This window comes from Leptinotarsa decemlineata, unplaced genomic scaffold, assembly GCF_025532065.1.
Source record: "Leptinotarsa decemlineata unplaced genomic scaffold, Ldec_3_MD MMD2_tig00001019_RagTag_RagTag, whole genome shotgun sequence".
Taxonomy (NCBI): domain Eukaryota; kingdom Metazoa; phylum Arthropoda; class Insecta; order Coleoptera; family Chrysomelidae; genus Leptinotarsa; species Leptinotarsa decemlineata.
In genome coordinates, this window is record NW_027412557.1 from 3,995,005 (window position 1) to 4,015,978 (window position 20,974).

Genomic DNA, 20,974 nt, shown 5'->3' on the forward strand with positions numbered 1-20,974 from the left:
TTGTTTATAAAAATAGAAGTTCGCTGTCATATTTTCAACTATTAATTGACAAATACACAGTTCGGAGTTTAAAAAGTGATTTTTTGGTACCATGCCCGACTTTACGAATGCTGAAATGGCTGATATGATTTTTGCATACGGCTTGGCTGACGGAAATTCAAGCGAGGCCAGACGCATCTATCAGGAAAGGTATCCCTATCGCGTGACTCCTTGTGCAGCGACGTTTGCGAATTTTTTTCGGCGACTTTCCGAATCTGGAAGCTTTGAAACAAATTCTGCAGTAGGACGGCCACGGACTACAAGAACTCTAGAATTGGAGGAGGCGGTTCTCGAAGAAATTAGTGAACATCCAGAGACAAGTACAAGAAAAGTTAGTTAAACTTCAAATGTGAGTCACATGACAGTTTACAGAATTTTAAAGGAATAGCAATTATATCCTTATCATATTCAGCGTATCCAGGCATTTACGCTACGTGATTTTCAATCACGTATCGAATTTTCTTAATGGCTTCAAAGAAAAGTCGAACAACATCCGTAAATTTTATCAAAAATCATCTTCACAGGTGAGGTATGGTATCATGAACTTCCATAACAACCACATCGGGGCGGAAGATAACACACATGATAACGCAAACTCATTTGCAAGACAGATTCTTTTTTAATGTATGAGTAGGCATAATTGGGGATCATTTAATTGGGCCCTATTTTCTCCCCTTACGTTTGAATGGAGATGCTTTTTTTTTGAACACGAGCTTCCCCAAGTTATGGAGGATGTTCCCATTGGTCTCCGAAATCACTCTTGGTTTATGCACGATAGAGCTCCTGCTCATTTTAGTGTGATAGCAAGAAATTTTTCAGACGTAGCATATCCCCAACGATGGATAGGAAGAGGAGGCACTGAGCATTAGCCCCAGAGGTCACCGGACCTCAATCCCGTCGATTTTGCCTTCTGGGGACACCTGAAATGACTAGTTTATGCTAGCCCCATTGAAAACGAGAAAATGTTGAGGGATCGTATCATAGCTTGCTGCGAAACGATAGGAAATACTTCGGGTGTGGAATTCTTTGATGAGGAGAGCAGAAGCTTGTATTACTGCTGGGGGACGTCACTTTGTACAGTTGTTGTAATAGTTGTATCGTTCAATTTTTATATATTTATTTTCCTAATAAATAACATAGTACTCCTCCGAATTGTATTTTTACAAACTCCGAAATGTAGCACTTTCTGATTGAATAATTGAACCTGACAATTTTTTTAATTTGGATTGAATAAGCAGTTCGATAATGCTCGGTTTAGAAGAAGTCTGTATGGGTATCCTGCGTATAAAGCGTACAAAAAACTTTTGACAAAAGCCTACCATGTTTGGAAAATTTTCAACAATCTGTATTTCAAAAACGAATCATTTTTCGTTAAACATTTTATAGGAAAAAGTTGTTTATTTTGAAGAGATCCACCACATACTTAGTTTTTGTAATGTTCTTAGCAACATTACTTAGCGCCCCAGGAGCTAAGTAATATGCATCGATATGGAAAACTGTAAATATCTCGAAAACGATCACCTCCAGCGTTGTTGAGGAAATGTACCTTTTTTACTTGGGAAAGGTGTGGGAATCAGGTTTTTTCATGAAAACTTTCTTACTAGTCAGTGGGCTATGCTTGAAGACTGGCCGTAAACAAATCTAAAGTAAATGGAACGTTCAAGCCAGTCTCTATATACCTACAGAGTAGGTTAAGATGTCTAAAAACCCTGGTGCATCTACTCATACCTGCAAAAGTTTGGGGTAAAATGGGGGATTTATGGCTAACTTGATTAGCAGAGATCAACGCCGTTTCAGATGGCGCAAGCAGTCATTACAGTAAACTGTAATCATAAGACCACACAGGGTGTATTTGTATTTATAATTAATTCCACATTCATTTTTTCATACCTACTGTGCTTTTAGGATAACTTAAAAAGTGAGTTTATGAATTTTTTGTGTTTTAAGTGTTATTGACGAATTGTCAGTATTAAATTGAAAGATAAGTGTCCAAGTTCTGGTGAATCTGGTCCAAGCAAAGTTTTGAAGAAATTTCGTGTAATTTCTTGATATTTCAACTCAAGAAATGTTGGAAGATATTATGTAGTTGACATTGGTTGTTTATCGGAACGAATTCCGCAAAACAGGTGGTAAGTATAAAGATTATATACTTGAATACATGTTTTTAGTATGGTATTGGAATGGAAAAACTGAATAATTCACTAGATTACAAAGAAATATTCCCAGTGAATTCTTTGTCGAACTTTTCGATTACCTGTTAAGAGATCATTTTGATAAACACCAACTTTCAACCGTTTTTTTTTTTAATTAATAATAAAAAAGTTTCCTCATTGATGCATAAAATTTGGAATAAGCGGTTTATATACGAAGAACAATGTAATGAATGAACACAGCTGTTTTCTAATAGATATTCAACCAAAATACATCTACTCATAGTGACTATGGATGTATGTGTATCACACCTAGCAGTTCTACTCATGAATCAGGACATTGATTTTCGTATACATACACATCTCGTTAAGTACAGAAAATCACTCAAGAAAAATAGCACTACAGTCCCACCTTGAACTCGTCATGCAAGCCTTTGGGTTCTGCAAATAACTTGAGAGAAATTACAAGGCAAAAATTTATTAATTTACAATAGATGTAAGATGGTCAATTACCTTCCGTTGATCATCAGATGTATTGAATAACTTCTTTGGTTCAGAAAGAATGTGAACTATTTATTGTCTGTAAAAGTATATTAAAGTTTATAAGATTTCTGTATTTATAATTATTGAAATTTACAGTTCCAGCATAAATTGAAAAAAGTTTAATTCAAATATCTTCCATTATTATTATTTCAATTTGATTTTATTGAGTCATATTTTTTGCTATGATTGCATGTGCAGGTCATCACTGATAGACCAATTTGACACTTGACCCCATGCCAATTAAAATTTTGAAAAAAGTTGAAGTGCCTCCCCCAGCCATCTATCGAGCAATCACAGTGTTTTTTTTTTCAAAAAATAGTATCGGTAATAGCCCCCAAACGTTTTTTTCATGTTTCTACGTCAAACCGTTCAAAAGTTAAGTTAGTTTTTTATCAGTCTGAGGTGAAATTGTATTTAATATCCTTACCAGTGGTAAATTAACTTCCAGTTTCCTTGTGATGAGATTTCTTTTATATTCAGGTTCCCACGAAAAGTAAAATACCGTAATGTTCAGAGAACACCAGGTTGAATTTCTGCAGACTGCATAAAAGTAGTTTAGCGTCTTTTAGAATACAAATACAAAATGTCTTCTGATATACTTTAATTGCTTACTACAACCTTTTACATTGAGTGTGTAAAAGAGTTCTTTTTTTCAAACAATGTGATCATCAATTATGATGGTAGTTTTTTGAAAATATTCAATCAAATTTTAAAAAAACATACAGCTGATGAGAGTATCACATCTCAACAGATATTTTCAGATTTTTCGAAATTTGACTCACAGAAAATTTTATTTTCGAGGGCTCTTTCATTATGCTCTTTAGCACAGCAGATATTCAATCTAGAGATCAAATATACCCTCAGTGCCTCTCTTGACAATTCTTCCTTGTGGTGTTCACAACCTACAATATTTTTGGGAGAAAAATTTGACAATTTGATTAAAATTACTGGAAAGCAATTTCTTTTAAATTCCCTCTCAAAAACATCTGATATTATTGTGGCTTCAACATCGTGAAGAAAGCTATTAATTTTTTGTGATGGTAATGTTGAAAATCCTCTGCTCTTGTTTCTTATGAGGGAATTGAATATTTCATTTCCCTTCTCCAATATCGAATCCACACATTCTCCACATTTGGTGTTGCCTTTAATTTTTTTTGCAACATATTCACAGAAATAAGCAAAAGCTTCATCAATACCTGAGAAGTCCTCTTCAATTTCGGAGATAGTTTCTTCTATTTCCATATAGAATATAAATTTTTGCTGTTTTTCTTTCAGATCTCCAATATGAAGAAGGAATTTCATCATTTCTCCTCCACTAACATTACTTTCCCTGGGCGGTTTTATCAGAGAATAGAGGGACATTAGGCGGAATATTTGTCCAACTTGAATTGACTCGGGATGAGTATTGCATCCACCTGCAGCTCTCATCATCCTAAAAATGCTGAAAATGATATCAACAAAGTTGATTGGAATTGTTATGGATATGTGAACATTATCATCTCCAAATGATCTTGGTTCAATCTGGATGTCATCAAGTATTTGAAATCAAAATGGGGTTAGGAATATTCTCTAGTTGAATACTGCTAGAATTTGCCAATGGATGTTTTGTGACAGAGTGTAAATCGGGTAGAATACTACAGGATGGACTAGGAAAAACGTTTAGTGGAAGTTCAGGAGCGGTTTCACTGAGAAATAAAAAATATCAAAATACCTATTTTTATTATAAAAATGACTATCACGTCAATTTCACAATAGAACTTGTCTAAAATCTAAATTTTTCATGATGATCTTCTACCACATAGTAACTGCTATATATCCATCAATTTACTTGTCTAAAACATGTTTTACCCTTTAGATCAATAAATGTTATTTAATTAAATTAATAAAACTATATAAATAATCACAAAATCCTTATCAGATATTTGGCAGAAGCTTCATCAAATATTCTTTGAAAAAACTGATCACAGAACTAAATATAGGAATTCAAGTATTTCAGTTGTTCATGTTTCAAACGGAGTTTTTTCCACTGGATAATCCAACTGCAAACTGAAAAATAAAACCAGTTATAAAAAAATTAAAATCAATCTTTGAATCTGGGAAAATTTCAGCATCCTTCATCAACAATTTTCAATAGCTCATGTAGTATGATTTCATGACTGACTTCAATGTTTTAGTTGGTTTTTGGGTTTTGCTGTTGTCTTCTTTGGTAAACTCCAAACGTTTCAAGTGCAACTACAACAGTCAGCGACGTTGACAAAGTACTCCTCATAAGATATTCATTGAAACTAATTTCAGTATCAACTTTATTCTCTAAGATTACTTCATCAACGCAACTGAATATGATTGTCTCAGTTGCAGTCAAATATTTTTACTGAAAATGATCAGGGCAAAGCCAGGAAACTAACTATTACGAAATTAGACAGGATGGGTTTATACATTCAGTTCGATTTTAGAAATATTTCATGCTGATTTCAGAATCGAAGTTACACTAAATCATTAGTTTATCTATTCAAAATTATATCTGGTTTCATTGATTGTCCGGAAATTCTCTCCCCTATAACTTTCAACGTTCCACGAAGGTCCATCAGACAAATAAGCTATTTATTACACCATATCACTTAACTAACTATGGGTATCATTCTCCATCTCCAACATCTAAAATGTTGAGACTTGAAAATAACTACTCTGATAAAATCAATTTCTTCTGTGATGATGAAAATATTTTTAAGAATCTCACTCTTTGCTCATGCAAATGTTTTTCATTACTTTAATTTTGTCCTTCATTAAACACACATAAATGTGTCTATAATAATTATAGTAGTAGTAGTATAAGTGGTTACAGCACAAGCTTTCTTTGTTATATAATTTATTGTAAACAAAACTGAATAAATTGAGATCCCTGTAAATAAACATGGACAAAAAACTAAAATGGTATTTGTTAAAATTGGTTTTTCTGTAAACCAGCTGTCGTTCCCCTACGAACGGCAGCCCTCAGAAGTCGAAACTTGTGCGAACAGGGATTAACGAAATCTTACCTTTCAACGGTTCTAAGCTAAATATAACCCTTTGTTCGATAACAACTTTTTCATTAATTTTTTTTTAAATTCCTACTGGCATTTAATTATAACCGTCTCACAAGAAGATTCTATAAGATACAGCTTTTTTTTATTATGTTCTCAGAAGAGGCTGTTTATAATAATGACAACGTATTTATTATTTCCATGTGTAAGCAGTAAGCTTACACAGATATTGACAAATATGAAATATCAGGAAATAGAGGGTAAAGTTAATGAAGTTAATTTTCTGTGAATCAGGCATTTATAGAAAATGTTCTTCAACTTTACCCCTTTCTTCCACTATCACCTTTTATTTATAGAATGATATTAGCACATATTAGCCCGTATTGAATAATGATGTATTTTTATGAAAGGTGTCAAGGAAAAATATGATGTAAAATATTGAACAAAACAGCAGTTGCGATCATTGAAATGAAAAATAATATGAAATATTATAACTAAACTCCACACATTTGGAAAATTTGTGACATATCCCTTTTTCAACATGATTCAATTAAATAATGGTTACATAAATATCTCTTCTCATATTATGTTATCAATAACTTTCTTTAAAGTCCGTTATGAGCCTTATATGAAATTTGTAAAAGGACATTGATATGCTTGAGTTGAACTGAAAACAACAACAATCTTTTATCTTCAAGAGAAATGAATGGCATAGAGTGTTTGTTTCCAACTGCGAACTTCTCAGGGTTACCATTAGAGAACAGCCGGTTGAAAAGAACCTTTTTTTGTAGATAGGTAAAGCTAGAAGGGGTTATTTATCATTTCATATATGAATAATTTGATATTAATCATTTTGATAACACCAAGTGTTCTCTCTTGATTTGTATGTGATCAAATTTGCTTTTGATACCTTATTCAACGGATACTTTCCAACTACAGAAATTATTAGTAAACTGGTTCTGGAAATGGTGCACGTTTTCTTGAAATTCGTACAATTAAGTACTTCTCTATAAGTGCACCTTGAAAAAATATACAAATCTTTGATAGGATTTATAGGTAGTACTGTAGAAACTGAATACTCACATGCATGATGGTTTGGCACCCTTCAATAGTTTTTTCTCACCAATGAAATGGATGGGAAAATGCTTTGAGCAAATAAAAGCACCATCAGGCAGATATTTCCTAACAGCATCCATCCACAGTTTCCTCTTGTTTTCATCCTATAAATTACAGATTTTGATCAGGTACAATGCACAAATAAAACCATTCAAATCACCAATTGAGAACAAGTAAAGTTAAAAGAGCATACTGTTTGGTTGCTTGGAATTCTATATGCTAACAACTACTTCGAGTATATATTTAAGAGAGCATTAGGTTTCTCATCATACATGAGTAGTCTTTTAACCACCCAATAAATTTTTTTTATACAAGTCCACAGTACAACAACACCCTCGAGTTCTACAATAATTTTCCACAAGATTTCAAAAATATACAACATTCTGTTAGGCTTGGGGAACTATTTGTTTGACATGGAGCCCTACTCAGTCAGTGATTTTCAAACTTAATCTATGATTTATTAATTGTTGATATAGATTTAATTTTTTATTAGTTTTAAATTTTATGCTGATATTAATATCATGATATTTTAAATGGATGTTGAATTTCATGTAACTGTAAACTTACTTACTTCTCATAATAATTCTGTAGAAATGCAATAAATCTCTCTGCATACTGTAATATTCATCTGTAGGTATCTATGATTCTATGAGTAGACTTTTTTTGCAACTAGGTATTAAGTTGTATTTAAAAAAAAATTAAAAAAGCATAAGTGGTGAATGTTTATTTTCAATTTGATATTATGATTAAGAAAGTAATGATACTCTAGTAGCAGAAGGTGGATTTGAAAGGGTGAAGGATTATTCAAAATATGAAGTTGGTTTTTGGTGTAGGCTGATACAAACTTAGTTTATCCGTGGTGGATTGACAGTAATTATAAAATGTTTCATTTACCTTTGGCACTGAATACAGATGATTACTCGAATTTTTACAATGTCCACACAAAATACAGAATTGTCCCATTTTACAAAAAGTATCCTTATACACTATATAAAACTATTCCTTATTACTACTGAAAAATGTAACCAAACTAAAATAACTGAGAACTAACGAACGAAAACTATAATAAAAATGCGAACAATGTAAAGATTGGGATGACAAAAAATATCAATTTCAAAATACCAAAAGTTGAAAATTCTTTTTGACAATGACAGATAATAATTAATTTGACTGACTCAGCGGGGACTCGAACAATTCAGAATAGCGCCATCTTGGAAAAACTCTCGTAAATGTTGTTAAAAGCAACAGGTGGTTCCTTCAAAAAGTTCAAAACAAAATCTAAGCGTTACCAACACCAGGGTTTCTAGGAATCTTAGAGTAGGTTTAATGGACTGACGCCTATCAGAAAACAACTACTCCCCTGGCTAATACAACGAAGGGCTGTGGATTATATCCGACAGGCGTCAGTGCAGGAATTTTCACAGAAAATATCCTGCATATGCAATTGGCAATACAACTGAAAGAGTCGACCTTCAATTATGGAACGGGCACACTTGCAGACCGGTTTCGGGCTTATTAGCCACTCATCAGTGCAAGACAGTGACCATCATCGACCTAAAGTCAATGATATTCCACAATTGAAAATCGGAAATCCTTCAGAGTATTTCATTCCTCTTCCAAAGTTGAAGCGAACATCACAAATGTCACTCCATCTAGTGGACGAGGTACTAACCAACTGCATATCCGTAATTTGCCCGATTCCTCTGAATAAGGAAGAAAAACTTTCTTACTAGTTAGTGGGCTATGCTTGAAGACTGGCCGTAAACAAATCACAGAAAATGTCCTGCGTATGCAGGACATTTTCTGTGAATTGCTGCAATTGCATGCCAATTGCATATGCTGGACATTTTCTGTGAAAATTCCTGCACTGACGCCTGTCGGATATAATCCAACGCCCTTCGTGGTATTAGCCAGGGGAGTAGTTGTTTTCTGATAGGCGTCACTCCATTAAACCTACTGTGTAGGTATATAGAGACTGGCTTGAACGTTTGAAGTTCCATTTACTTTAGATTTTTTTCATGAAAAGTACCAAAAGTTCACTGTGAAAAAAGTTAGGACAATTTGAAATAAATAATAACAGCGTACGCAGCACCCTCTAGATGTTACATGAAAATTAATACGAAATTATGATTTCCCACGTCAAAAAAAACCCGGGTACCGATTTTCATGCAAATAACTTATTTTTTGCAAGAGTTATTTTCAAAAAGCGAACACGAAACATTTTCGGACACAAGTTTATAAAGAAATCTAAAGCAAATGAACTTTAAACGTTCAGGCCAGTCTCCATATACCTACACAGCAGGTTTAATGGACTGACGCCTATCAGAAAACAACTAGTGCCTTGGCTAATACCACGAAGGGTGTTGGATTATATCTGACAGGCGTCAGTACAGGAATCTTTACACAAAATTTTCTGCATATGTGATTGGCAATACAACTGAAAGAGTCGACCCTCAATTTTGGAACGGGCACACTTGCAGACCGGTTTCGGGCTCATTAGCCACTCGAGTGGCTAATGAGCCACTCGAACCACTCGAGTCTCTTCAGATAATGTCTGGATTTTGGACCTTGACCTAGTCATATGTACTATCTGATACTAAATGTAGAGACTGAAAAATTAAGATCTAAGTATGGAAAGAAACAATCATTTACCTATAAAATGACCATAATTAAATGACATGAACTAGACTCAAAATAATAAAATAAAAAATTTGTTGATGAAATACAAACAAAAACACAAACAATCATGTAATACAAATGTGTATCCCACGATGAGGGTTCGGAGAAAAAACTATTTCGTTTATATATTCTACGTAGGGTATGGATGAACAATAGTACCAGCAAGTAAACCTCCAGTGAACTTTTTTATTCATTTTGATCAATGTGTAATTTTATGTATCGCCAGCAAAGTTGTCATGTTCCCATAACACAACTGGATTATCCCATCTAGTATTTTCGTCAAAAAAATCAAAACAGAAAACCATTTTTTCTCTGCACAAACCTTGAATAACATTTTATCTCTTCAGCTTTGTGAATCACACAAATCGATCACAGAAAATCTCAGAAGCAAATCTCCACTTCTAATACGAATTTATCAGCTGATTTACCAACGGCTTTCGTGTTGCACAGTCATTATTTATTCGTGAACTCAGAAGAAAGTTTAAGGGATTGTCAATACCACTCGAGTTTACTCGTTAAACTTTCCATTGATTTTCCAGTAACATGCGGACCAGATTACTAACAAAAATATAGTATTTAACTGAATGAAAATTCAAGAATTAACTAGTCGGTGATGCTAAGCCATTTAAAGTTGCAGAGAAAATATTCGGATAACGAATTTTTCATGAATAATTTTAAATAATGTGAATAATATTCATTTAGAGAAATTGGATATTCGCGAATTCCTTGTCAGTTCCATCCATCGATGTTATAATCCATATTTATCCAAGTCTCGGGTTACTTTCCACTTGCTTTATCCAATCCTTTTTGTCCGGTTAGGGGAAAGAGGCTATTTGTCGATCAAACTCATCCTAGAAAAATCAACAGGATTGAGGAAATATACTAATTCTGATTACATCACATAATCAGTGGTCTATTCATACATAATAAGAAATACTTCATCTAACACCTCCCATGACAAAAGCAATACGAAAAACAAGTGATTTTCGAGTCAAAACGTCAAAAAGACCATGACAGATCTATCTAAGCTCAACCTAGCATTGATTATCGAAAAAATAAACTGTCATATACAAAACATCATGAAAAATGAAAAATATTTAAAACATTTTATGTTTTTATACCCCTTGTATTTGTAACTAACGTTACTGTAGTTTCGTCCTGCAAGGACATTTCTAAACGAATACAATAAACTGAAATAATCAACAATGTACACCTATACCTATACAACCGCAGTAGGTAATAACAGACGGTCCTTAGTGACTTTATCACCTGAATTTCGTTTACGTTTGACAATGTGGGTACACTAATATGAAAACCGACGACTAGACTAGGTCAGTTTGGTCATTTAGCAGGTTACATCCGCAATGCCCTATTCACACGAGTGAGAACAATTCACACGAGTGAGAACAACAGAATATAACCCATTGAAATTTGTTTACATTTTGTTTTTCAAAAACAATGTGCGTCTCCAAGGTTCAAAAACGATTTGATAATTAGGGCGGCAGATAAAAATCCAAAAGGTATGCGAAACCATAATAAAAACTTTAACCTTCTGCTGATGAAAAATAAACCAATGGGTTACCTAAGTGAATATAGTATTCGATGACTCATCAGAGCAGTTGATTTTGAAGAAACATGACATGAAAATTTCATTGACAGCTCCTGCCTAACAGAGATAATTTATTACTGAAGTGGCGTTCCGCAGAGGTGAGACAAATAAGTAATAGTACCTAATATTTAATTTTTGGACATATGAAGCACAGATGTATTTCCTTGAATAAATTTAAATTCATGACCATAGAATTTAGAAGAAGCTATTGCATAATAAAGTAGATAATCCATACTTGTCAAAAATTTTATCTGAACTGCAGTACATACTTCAATAATAGAAGAAAAGATATATTTGTTTTGCCTTAACCTCGAACCAATCTAGGTTTAAATTCCCCACTATACAATATGTGTTTTTTTTAATATTGAAATTGAGATGTTATCCTTGAAAATTATTACTAATCGTAACTGAGAGTCAATTCAAATGAAAAAGGTCCATTTGTAATTTTCAACTGAATGTATCTTTGAATTTGATTTTGATTCAGTTGATTTGTAGTAAGTTTAGTATTAGTCATTGTATCATATAGAGAATGGTTAATTAATCAGTTTTTAATATTGTTATCAATCATTAGAACTGTTTGTTCTGTAGAATAATTAATAAATAAAATAAAATAAAATAAATATAATTCTTGGAATCGCAGTCAGCGCCAGCGGTTGGTGGACTGGTTTTCGTGAGGCTAATACGGATAGTGTTTCCGAATCTGAAGCAGGTTCTGATGTTATATTTGGCCCAATTCTTCTTACCCTTTCCGAAAATCCTCTGATGTAGGGAAGTACAAGTACTGGTTGTGACGGCTCCTCTTTCTTGTGAGGCTCTTGCAGGCTTCTAGCCAAAGTATGTTCCATCATCACTTTGGAGTTACCATTCCGTTGAGGATCATTTTTGATGATCCTCGAGACCTTCCTTCATATTACAGAGCCCGAAAGCACGGTCTTCTAGAGTCTTGATGATTTATCTCTGTCTGCCGCTGATTGGCGATTATTAATATTTAAAAATTCAAAAAATTATGAAATGGTTACAGATGAACGGAGAGAAATGAAACTAGATCTAGGAAATGATTGTATGATAGTGTCGACATAAATTTTGATGCTACACATACAGATAAGGAGCAAGTACTTGAAAATTGTCAAATTGTTCTTCACAAAAAGTTTTACAATTCTTAGTGAAATAAAAATTCAGTAAATATATATCCGTTCAATTTTTAATGGATCCATCTATATTCACATTCATCTTCGGCAGTGTGAAATCTGTTCACATAACCTTTTTGACCCTTTCAGTTCCTGATTCGCATTCAAAGTAGTATCTTAATGCGGACATTTTCATGAGTCTGCCTCTTATAAGATGTTTGAAATGAATTTTTGGTAGTATTCGTGAAAATCTTCTATACTAATATGTATTTCGGATTTTCTGTGAATGGGTCGACTCTTTTCATTCTATTATTTTTCGACATTACTGATTCTGAATATTACAAAAATGGACATTGAATAATAAGAAAAACACTATCATTAGTTGAAGTTCTTCGTGTTACTTTATCCAATATATTTTTCCCACTCACTTTTGTATTTCATTAATTTTTTGTACGATTTCACTCATGTTTCTGGAAAACCTCATGTTATTGAAGGGCTCACAGTTGTTGAAGTCTGCTCTCGTATTTTCTCTGCTAATATTTTAGTCCTGATCACTTTCTGGAAGGCTCTACATTTCTTTGATTTTCTTGCGATTGTTTCCTGTAGTTATCAACAGGATATCTCGTGCATGACCTAGCACTGCTAACACTAGTGGCACCTTCTCAAATTACTGATGATCTTAAATGAATCAAGTATTTTCTGTTCAAAGAAGTTCAGTTTACTAGCTATGTGGGTCTGCTCTCCTTTACCGGGTTCCTCAAATTTATTTTAATTTCTTTAATGAACCGTTCGTTAATCTTTCCCAACTTGTATTCAACTCATTTCACTTTTTTGTTGAATGTCTGCTTTTTATCATTTACTTCCTTCATCCAATTTTCTATTACTCTCGTTGTACCGTCATCACGATTCTTTTTGTTGCAAAAATTTTCCAGCATCCAGTCGTTTTCTAATTTTTCTGTTCGTCGTCTCCTTTATAATTCGTTATCATTATTATTCTTCCTATTTTTCTTCTCGTGTACTGCCTGTCTCGTCTAGTTATTTTGGTTTCTTTTTTGTTATTTTCTTCCTTACTTCCTTTCTACATCTTCCTTCGTTATTCGTTTCCGTTCTTCCAGTTCCTCTCATTAATTCCAATAACTGGAATTCTCTGCCATTTTCATATTATTTTACTCGCCTTATTCTACTACCGTTGCTGTGGATATTAACTGTGATAATTCTTCTGAAAAAATAACATTAGTGACCCCGACGTGATCACGATATGGAGCAGCGTAAATCCCAAAGACTTGGTGCCGGTTTGAATCGAAGTTTATCGATGGCCCGACCAATTCGGCAAGGCAAATCGTTCCCGAATTCCAGAAACTTCAAATGGTCAGTTCGAGAAAACAGTCATGAAAGAGACAACTTCCTTGAGACATGACCAAAAATCGGAAGTATGCTCAAAAATTTCTAGAAAGACTGAATGTTCCCGTAGAAGTTCTATAGATTTGGAAATGAAGAGAAAGGCTATAGAAATAGAAAAACAACGGAGAGATCTGGAATTGAAACAGAAAGAAATAGAAAATAGTTTACATTTGCTTCAAATGGAAAAAGAGTTTCACAAAGCTGAGCTATAAGAAAAAGAAAATGGCAGTACTCGTAATAGCGTTCATCTTCAATATGAAACATTTAGTTTGGCTTCGAGAAAAGATTCGGTTATTGAACAAGAACACAGAGGTACTGTAGTCCAATGGGTTGAAAATAATTCTATGCACCGACTGCAAACACCTGAAATGATAGAAAGAGTAGGCAAAAGTGACGAGAAAAATACATCTAGCAATGACATTAAAATGCTATGTGAAACAATCACAAATGTTCCCAAATTAGTTTCGATACCAGTTCCAGTTGTTTCGAATCAATTCTCAAATGCACATGTTGCCAGAGAACCCGATAAATTCCAAATGTGGATGACACTGGAGAAAGATTTCCCGCATTTTGATGGAAATTCTCAAATATATGATGGAATCGGCCGATACTTGATGAAAATCCATAACTAACGTATTCCAAAAACACTTTATTGTGAGATTTTCACTAAATTGTTTTACAAAAACGCAACACGTGTTTCGCCATACAATGGCTTCATCTGGCGTGTCTTTCAACTAATTCTACACATTCAATACTAAATATATATATAGTTTATGGAGTACCTGAAATCAAAGTACCTGTAAACGAAGTACCTGAATTTTAAGTAGCTGATATTTTACCTGAGTTTCTAACGAATTAAATTACCTGCACTTATGATCCATTTTCACATTTGAAAAAATATATTCAGTAACGGAGAGTTATTGAGTTCTAATTGATCATTCAGTAAATTACCCGAATTCCTGAATCTATTGATTTCTAAACATTCTAGATGATTAAGTTCCAAACTCTTCTCTTCTAAATGTAACACCTCGTACTCATGATTGAACTCGTGTCCTTCTGCTAAAAGATGGTTTGCAAATGTGGAATTGGTCTTTCTATTTACAAAACTACTCCTATGTTCTTTAATTCGTTGGAAAAATGTTCTTCCTGTTTGCCCAATATACAGTTTTGGACAGGAGCCACAAGTCAGCTTATATACTCCTGATCTATCCGACACCAAAGTTTTGTCCTTATTGTTTTTAATAAATTTACTTAGGTTATTATTCGTTCTATAAGCTACGTTTACGTTTCCAGTATGAATGGAAAGGATAAATGTAGAGCATTGATCATGAATCCACAACCACCAAAACTGTATTCTCTTATTAAATTACATAAAACCAATTTCCCGATTAGACCTGTGGTATCGTTCGTAACGGCACCTACTGTTAAAATCTCAGAAATCCTGATTAAATTGATTCAAACCTATACCAATTTCAAGCCTAAATTTAGTATAAATAATTCTTATCAATTAGTGGAAAATATTAAAGACGTAATCCTCCCAGATAACTCAAAATTAATATCGTTCGATGTCCAAAATTTATTTCCCAGTATCCCGCCAACTGAAACAATTGGACTAGTGGAGTGTCTCTTAGACAAAAACCATGTGAATCCACTGATAAAACAGGAGATTGTTGATTTACTCACCATTTGTGTGTCTCAAAATTATTTCCAGTTTGAGGGAGAATTCTTTTCATGCAAGGAAGGATTAATAATGGGGAATCCTTTGAGTCCCTTACTGGCGGAAATTTTCATGGATAACATAGAGTATGAAATCCATAATAATCAGTTAGCCAACAATTTTTTGTACTGGTACAGATACGTAGATGATATCTTAGTATGTTTTACTGGTACAGATAGGCAATTAGGCAAGTTCATTGAATATGCCAATTCCATCCACCCGTCAATAAAATTCACCACTGAGAGGGAGGTAAATAATTCAATAAATTACCTGGACTTAACCATTACAAAAAATAACAATAAACATGAGTTTGCAATTTTCCACAAACCATCGTACACGGACATTATCATACATAATTCCTCCACACACCCGTACCAGCATAAAGTTGCTGCATTCAATAGTATGATTCACAGATTATTGAATATTCCACTGTCTGATAGGGATTTCCAAAAAGAGCTGAATTTGATCAAACAAATCGCGATCAATAACGGTTATAAGGTAGATATTGTAAGCTCCATTCTTTCCAAAAAACGACAAAAGCAAGCCATGGATCTGGTCTACCCATATTCAAGATGCGATAACGTGAGTTATAAGACATTGACATATGTGGGGGAATCAAACAGGAATATTGCCCGTTTTTTGAAGAAAGAAGGCGTAAACGTAGCTTATAGAACGAATAATAACCTAAGTAAATTTATTAAAAACAATAAGGACAAAACTTTGGTGTCGGATAGATCAGGAGTATATAAGCTGATGAACGCCAGATGAAGCCATTGTATGGCGAAACACGTGTTGCGTTTTTGTAAAACAATTTAGTGAAAATCTCACAATAAAGTGTTTTTGGAATACGTTGGAAATCCTCAAGATTGGCCCTTGTTTTATAAATCGTTCAAAAATCTTCGCAAACTCTGTGATTATAACAATGAAGAAATTATGTTGAAATTGCAAAGATATCTCAAAGGACAGGCTAAATCCGCAGTTGCTGGAATGTTGTTAACGGCTGAAAACGTGGACAATGTCATTTCTACCTTGGAAAACTGATTTGGCCGACCTGAATATATAATTGACACAGTAATTTATAAAATATGAAAAATCCCTTTCATTAAAGACGGCAGAAATTGATTCATTTTTCATCTGAAATGAACAACATGGTGTATAATGAAAAGTTTAGAAAATAAACGTCACCTGGAAAATCCTCAACTGATGAGAGAGTTACTTGAAAAAATTCTAGAAATGATGAAGCTTTCATGGGGAGAAACAGTCAAAGGCAAAAAAGGTGAAGTAAATTTGGAAGATTTCAGTGCATGGTTGGAAGAAAAGACCAGCTCTGCATGTTATGTTAGTACTCCTCGTTTGAATACTGAATTTCATTCATCGAATTTCACTAATTTTAAGAAAAATGAAAGGGTTTTCAACACGACCCAAGTAAAATCCAAAATATATAATTACTGTGATTAGTCCCAGCAACACGAAGGTACCTGCCCTCAAATGCAATCAGATGGTTTTGAAAAAAGATGGGAAAGAAATTGTGCTTTTCTTGTCTCCGGAAAAATCATCAGAAGTTCAAATGCAGAATGAGAAAACTTTGCGGTAGGAGCGGTTGTAAATTGTTTCATCATCCTCTGTTACACAAACAACTGGAAAATGAGAATAGGACCATGTTACTTCAAGATGATAATGAAAATGATCCGGAAACGGTGTGCTCCGTGAATAATCCCACAAGTAAAATCCTATTATGAGTAATTCAGATACAATTATATGGACCAAAAGGTAATGTTCCTGTTTTAGCACTGTGTGATGAAGCTTCAACAGTAACACTATCAGATTCAAGGATCGCCAAGAAACTTGGACTAACTGGTGTTAAAGAGTCCCTATGTCTTCAGTGGACAAGTGAAAATGTGACTATGCAAGAAGATTCCATGCGATTAAACGTAAAAGTATCCAAAATAGACGACAGCAATAAAAAGTTTATTTTGAAAGGTGTGCGAATTATCACGAACATGTCACTTCCAGACCAAAACGTGAATATTGCAGATTGAAGGAAATACTCGTATCTACGAGGTGTTCCGATAAATGACATTCATAATGAAAAACCTGTAATGCTCATTGGCCAAGATAATATCCATTTGATACGGACAGATACGGAGTGGCCCGGAACATCTTCCAATAGCCAGTAGATGTAAATTGGGTTGGTCTTTACATGGACCAAGCCCTATTAACGAAGAAACTGTCTTTAAAGCTCACATCCTGCACATTTGTGAGAAACAACTATACGATGATGAACTTCAAGAACTTTTCAGGAAATCATATGCGACAGAAACTTTTGGTACTTTGATAACAACGGATCAACTCTCCCAGGAAAGTTCAATAGCCTTGAATTTGATGAATAATACAATTAAATACAACGGACAAAATTACGAAATTGGAATTATCATGGAAAAGAGAGGATGTAACCTTGCCAGAAAGTAAATTTCAAGCCTTCCAGAGATTGAAATGTGTAGAAAAAAAAATACCGCCTAAACAAAAATTTTGCCAGAAAGAATTGTGAAAAAATTGAGAATTATAAAGAAAAAGGATACATTAGAAAACTGACCGAAGAAGAAAAGAAACATATCAATCCTCGCACATGGTATCTGCCCCATTTTGCTGTGGAAAATCCAAACAAGCCAAACATAATCAGACTTGTATTCCAAAAACACTTTATTGTGAGATTTTCACTAAATTGTTTTACAAAAACGCAACACGTGTTTCGCCATACAATTTAGTGAAAATCTCACAATAAAGTGTTTTTGGAATACGTTAGTTATGGATTTTCATCAAGTATCGGCCGATTCCATCATATAATCAGACTTGTGTTTGATGCAGCTGCCAAATCGAACAATATAAGTTATCAACTACGTGTTACTCTCTGTACCAGATCTACTGCAATCCTTAGTGTCGATTCTATGGAAATTTTAACAAAGACGATTTGGTTTTTGCGGGGATGTAAAAGAAATGTTCCATCAAATCAGCATACGAGAAGAAGACAGATGTGCGCAACGATTTCTTTGGAGAAATTTGGAATATGATCGACTTCCTGGTGTTTACGAAATGGTTGTTATGACATTCGGGGCAACATGTTCTCCTGTATGTGCCCAGTTCGTTTAAAATTTCAATGCCGAAAAATTCGCTTCAGATCCAGACGTAAAAACCGCTATCATGAAAAAGTTTCACGTTGATGAATATCTGGATTCCAAAGACAGAGAAGATAAAGCCCTACAAATAATTTTAGAAGTACGCAGAGTTCAAAAAATTGCTGGATATGAGGTAATAAATTGGATGACGAATTCTCAATTAATTCGAACAAAGCTTGCCGATGAACTAGTTTTGGCCTCAACGAAGAAAATTGACGAAACTCTTCTACATCGAATATTAGGCATGTGGTGGGACCCTGACAATGATAATTTTTCATTTGAATTTGAAAAATCCCAGATTTGCAAAGGGACTCATACGAAAAGAACTCCGACAAAAATATTGGGTGATTCATGGCCGAGCAGCAGTTAGAACAGCATTCTCCAGATGTCTCAAATGCAGAATTGATGGGACAAATACCAGAAGAACGATTGAAAAGAGAAATCAGACCATTTGTCAATATAGGAATGGACTACTTTGGACCAATTTTCGTGAAAATTGGTAGAAAAAGAGAGAGAAGATGGGGAGTTCTGTTCACCTGCCTTGCAGTGAGAGCCATCCACCTTGAAATAGCCCATAGCCTCAACACCGACTCGACCATTCAAGCAATATTGAGAATAGCCGCAAGAAGAGGACAACCTTTGTTATTTTCTGCTATAATGGGACGAATCTAAGAGGTGCAGCAAAAGAAATACATCAAGCCATCGAAGAAATGGACCATTCCAGTTCAATTGATTGTATGTCTGGAAGAGGAATCACTTTCAAATTTATCCCTCCTTCTTCACCTCACATGGGAGGAGCTTGGGAGAGATTGATTGGAACAGCGAAAAGAACTATTGGCAAAATTCTCCATGATCAAAGTCTTCGAGAGGAAACACTGCAAACTTTTTTTGCCGAAACGGAAAAGATCGTCAACACTCGACCTTTGACGAGAGTTTCATCGTCTGACCCTACCGATGCAGAGTCACTTATTCCGAACCACTTCTTGATTGGTTCTTCCAGTGGTGATGGTGACTTAGTACCATTGAATCCAAGTGCAGACAATTTGAGGAGAGAATGGAAAATATCTCGCATGTTATCAGATTGTTTCTGGAATCGCTGGACCAGAGAGTGCCTACCTACCTTATCAAGGCGAAGTAAATGGACAAGAGATAATAAACCCATAGCATTGAATGATATCGTCATATTGGTTGATTATCAAGCCCCTAGATATAACTGGAAGTTGGACAGAATAACTGGCATATATCCTGGACCTGACGGGAGAATCCGGGTAGTTGATGTTAAAATATCAACCTCGGAATTCAAGCGACCAGTAATGAAGATATGTAAATTGAAGCTAGAGAACAACTGAATTCTCTAGCGGGGGGGAGAATGTGGATATTTACTTATTGTTTATTATTCTGTATGTTTATTTTGTATTCATTTGTTTTGTAAACAAGATTTGTCAGTTGAAAATTGAAAATTAGAAAAAACGTCAATTCAGTTCCTTCTTGAATAAAATTGGATTTATTGGCTTGGTTTGATCAATTCTTCTGAAAAAATGACAGTTGCCAAATTCATAAAGCAAAATGAGGATCACGAACAATCTTCGCTCCTATGATAACTATTTCACTCAAAAATGTCAAAAATTCATAAAAAATCTGATGTAATGAAGGTGCCGCGTGAAAAATTCGATTATTTCTGTTACTCTAACAGAACCAATTCAATACGAATAGTCATGAAATCATATCTGCATCGCCTTATTTAACCATAAGGCACATAATATGATATCCTCAGGTAATCTTCTATCATATAATTATCTTTTTTATTTTTTACAAAGTATGGGTGCAGGACTTTTAGGTCCTTAAATCAACTGAAACCCCCTTCTTGTACTACTGATCACATTAGTAAAAACGTTTATTCAAAGTACCTACTTGAATTTATTATCATCTGCTTTTCGTGCCCAAACTGCCAAACCAATATTACATTGAAACTGAAACATAAATCAGTTGTTCGACTCTACTGAAACCACTTCAAAACCACCCTTATTTCAATTTAGTCATTTTATTGCAGGTCTACCCGAGTATTTTTACAATACCACCGAGCCGAGTACAGACCCAGAGCCAGAATACTATTTAGGTGATTTAATATCGGGAACTTATTGTTCTCGGATTTTCAGCGACTGTGATAGAAAACACTGCCGTCTCCAGTCTCCCAATTTTCCGGGGATATATCCTCGCAATTTGACGTGCTACTACGCTGTGAGACAACACGAAATACCTCCAGGCAAGTGGAAAATATAACATGAGGATGATTGCTATATTTACTTTTCCAGTGATCAAATACATAAACGTATACTGCAGAGTAATACCGATGAAACTCATTTCACAACTGAATGTTTATATTATTCCAGTTGATGCTGA

The 20,974-nt window shown here is 34.3% G+C and overlaps 2 protein-coding genes and 1 long non-coding RNA gene across 6 annotated transcripts in view; 2 read left to right on the forward strand and 1 right to left on the reverse strand.

Annotated features, from left to right (window-relative positions):
* LOC111513363 (uncharacterized) overlaps positions 1 to 20,974 on the forward strand; it is a 203,706-nt gene that overhangs the window by 81,358 nt on the left and 101,374 nt on the right. Inside the window, exon 5 of the mRNA XM_074175350.1 lies at positions 20,625 to 20,837. Coding sequence (XP_074031451.1) covers positions 20,625 to 20,837 — 213 coding nt within the window. The remainder of the gene's footprint in view (positions 1 to 20,624; positions 20,838 to 20,974) is intronic.
* On the forward strand, positions 1,746 to 5,661 carry LOC141482307 (uncharacterized). The gene is made up of 2 exons (XR_012465452.1): positions 1,746 to 2,168; positions 4,008 to 5,661. It is a non-coding gene; the product is annotated as an uncharacterized lncRNA (long non-coding RNA).
* LOC141482304 (uncharacterized) lies at positions 4,249 to 8,092 on the reverse strand. 4 transcript variants are annotated; one of them, XM_074175356.1, is made up of 3 exons: positions 7,763 to 7,932; positions 6,836 to 6,972; positions 4,249 to 4,417 (listed from the first exon to the last, which is right to left on the reverse strand). In XM_074175356.1, the coding sequence occupies exons 1-3, from the start codon at positions 7,829 to 7,831 to the stop codon at positions 4,264 to 4,266; spliced, it is 360 nt and encodes a 119-aa protein (XP_074031457.1). In that variant the 5' UTR covers positions 7,832 to 7,932; the 3' UTR covers positions 4,249 to 4,263. The 4 variants fall into 4 exon arrangements, 3 of the variants coding, with proteins under 3 accessions (XP_074031457.1, XP_074031458.1, XP_074031456.1); XR_012465448.1 differs by lacking the exon at positions 4,249 to 4,417 and adding an exon at positions 4,435 to 4,778 and having other exon boundaries at positions 7,440 to 8,091; XM_074175357.1 differs by lacking the exon at positions 4,249 to 4,417 and adding an exon at positions 4,435 to 4,778 and having other exon boundaries at positions 7,763 to 8,092.

Excerpts from the sequence above, each read along its gene's own strand:
- LOC141482304 (XM_074175355.1), bottom strand. The coding sequence starts at position 7,831 with ATGGGACAATTCTGTATTTTGTGTGGACATTGTAAAAATTCGAGTAAT. Across the intron at positions 6,973-7,762 it reads ATCTGTATTCAGTGCCAAAG|GATGAAAACAAGAGGAAACT; the intron begins GTAAATGAAACA and ends TGTAATTTATAG. Across the intron at positions 6,772-6,835 it reads GGTGCCAAACCATCATGCAT|GTGCACTTATAGAGAAGTAC; the intron begins GTGAGTATTCAG and ends TATTTTTTCAAG.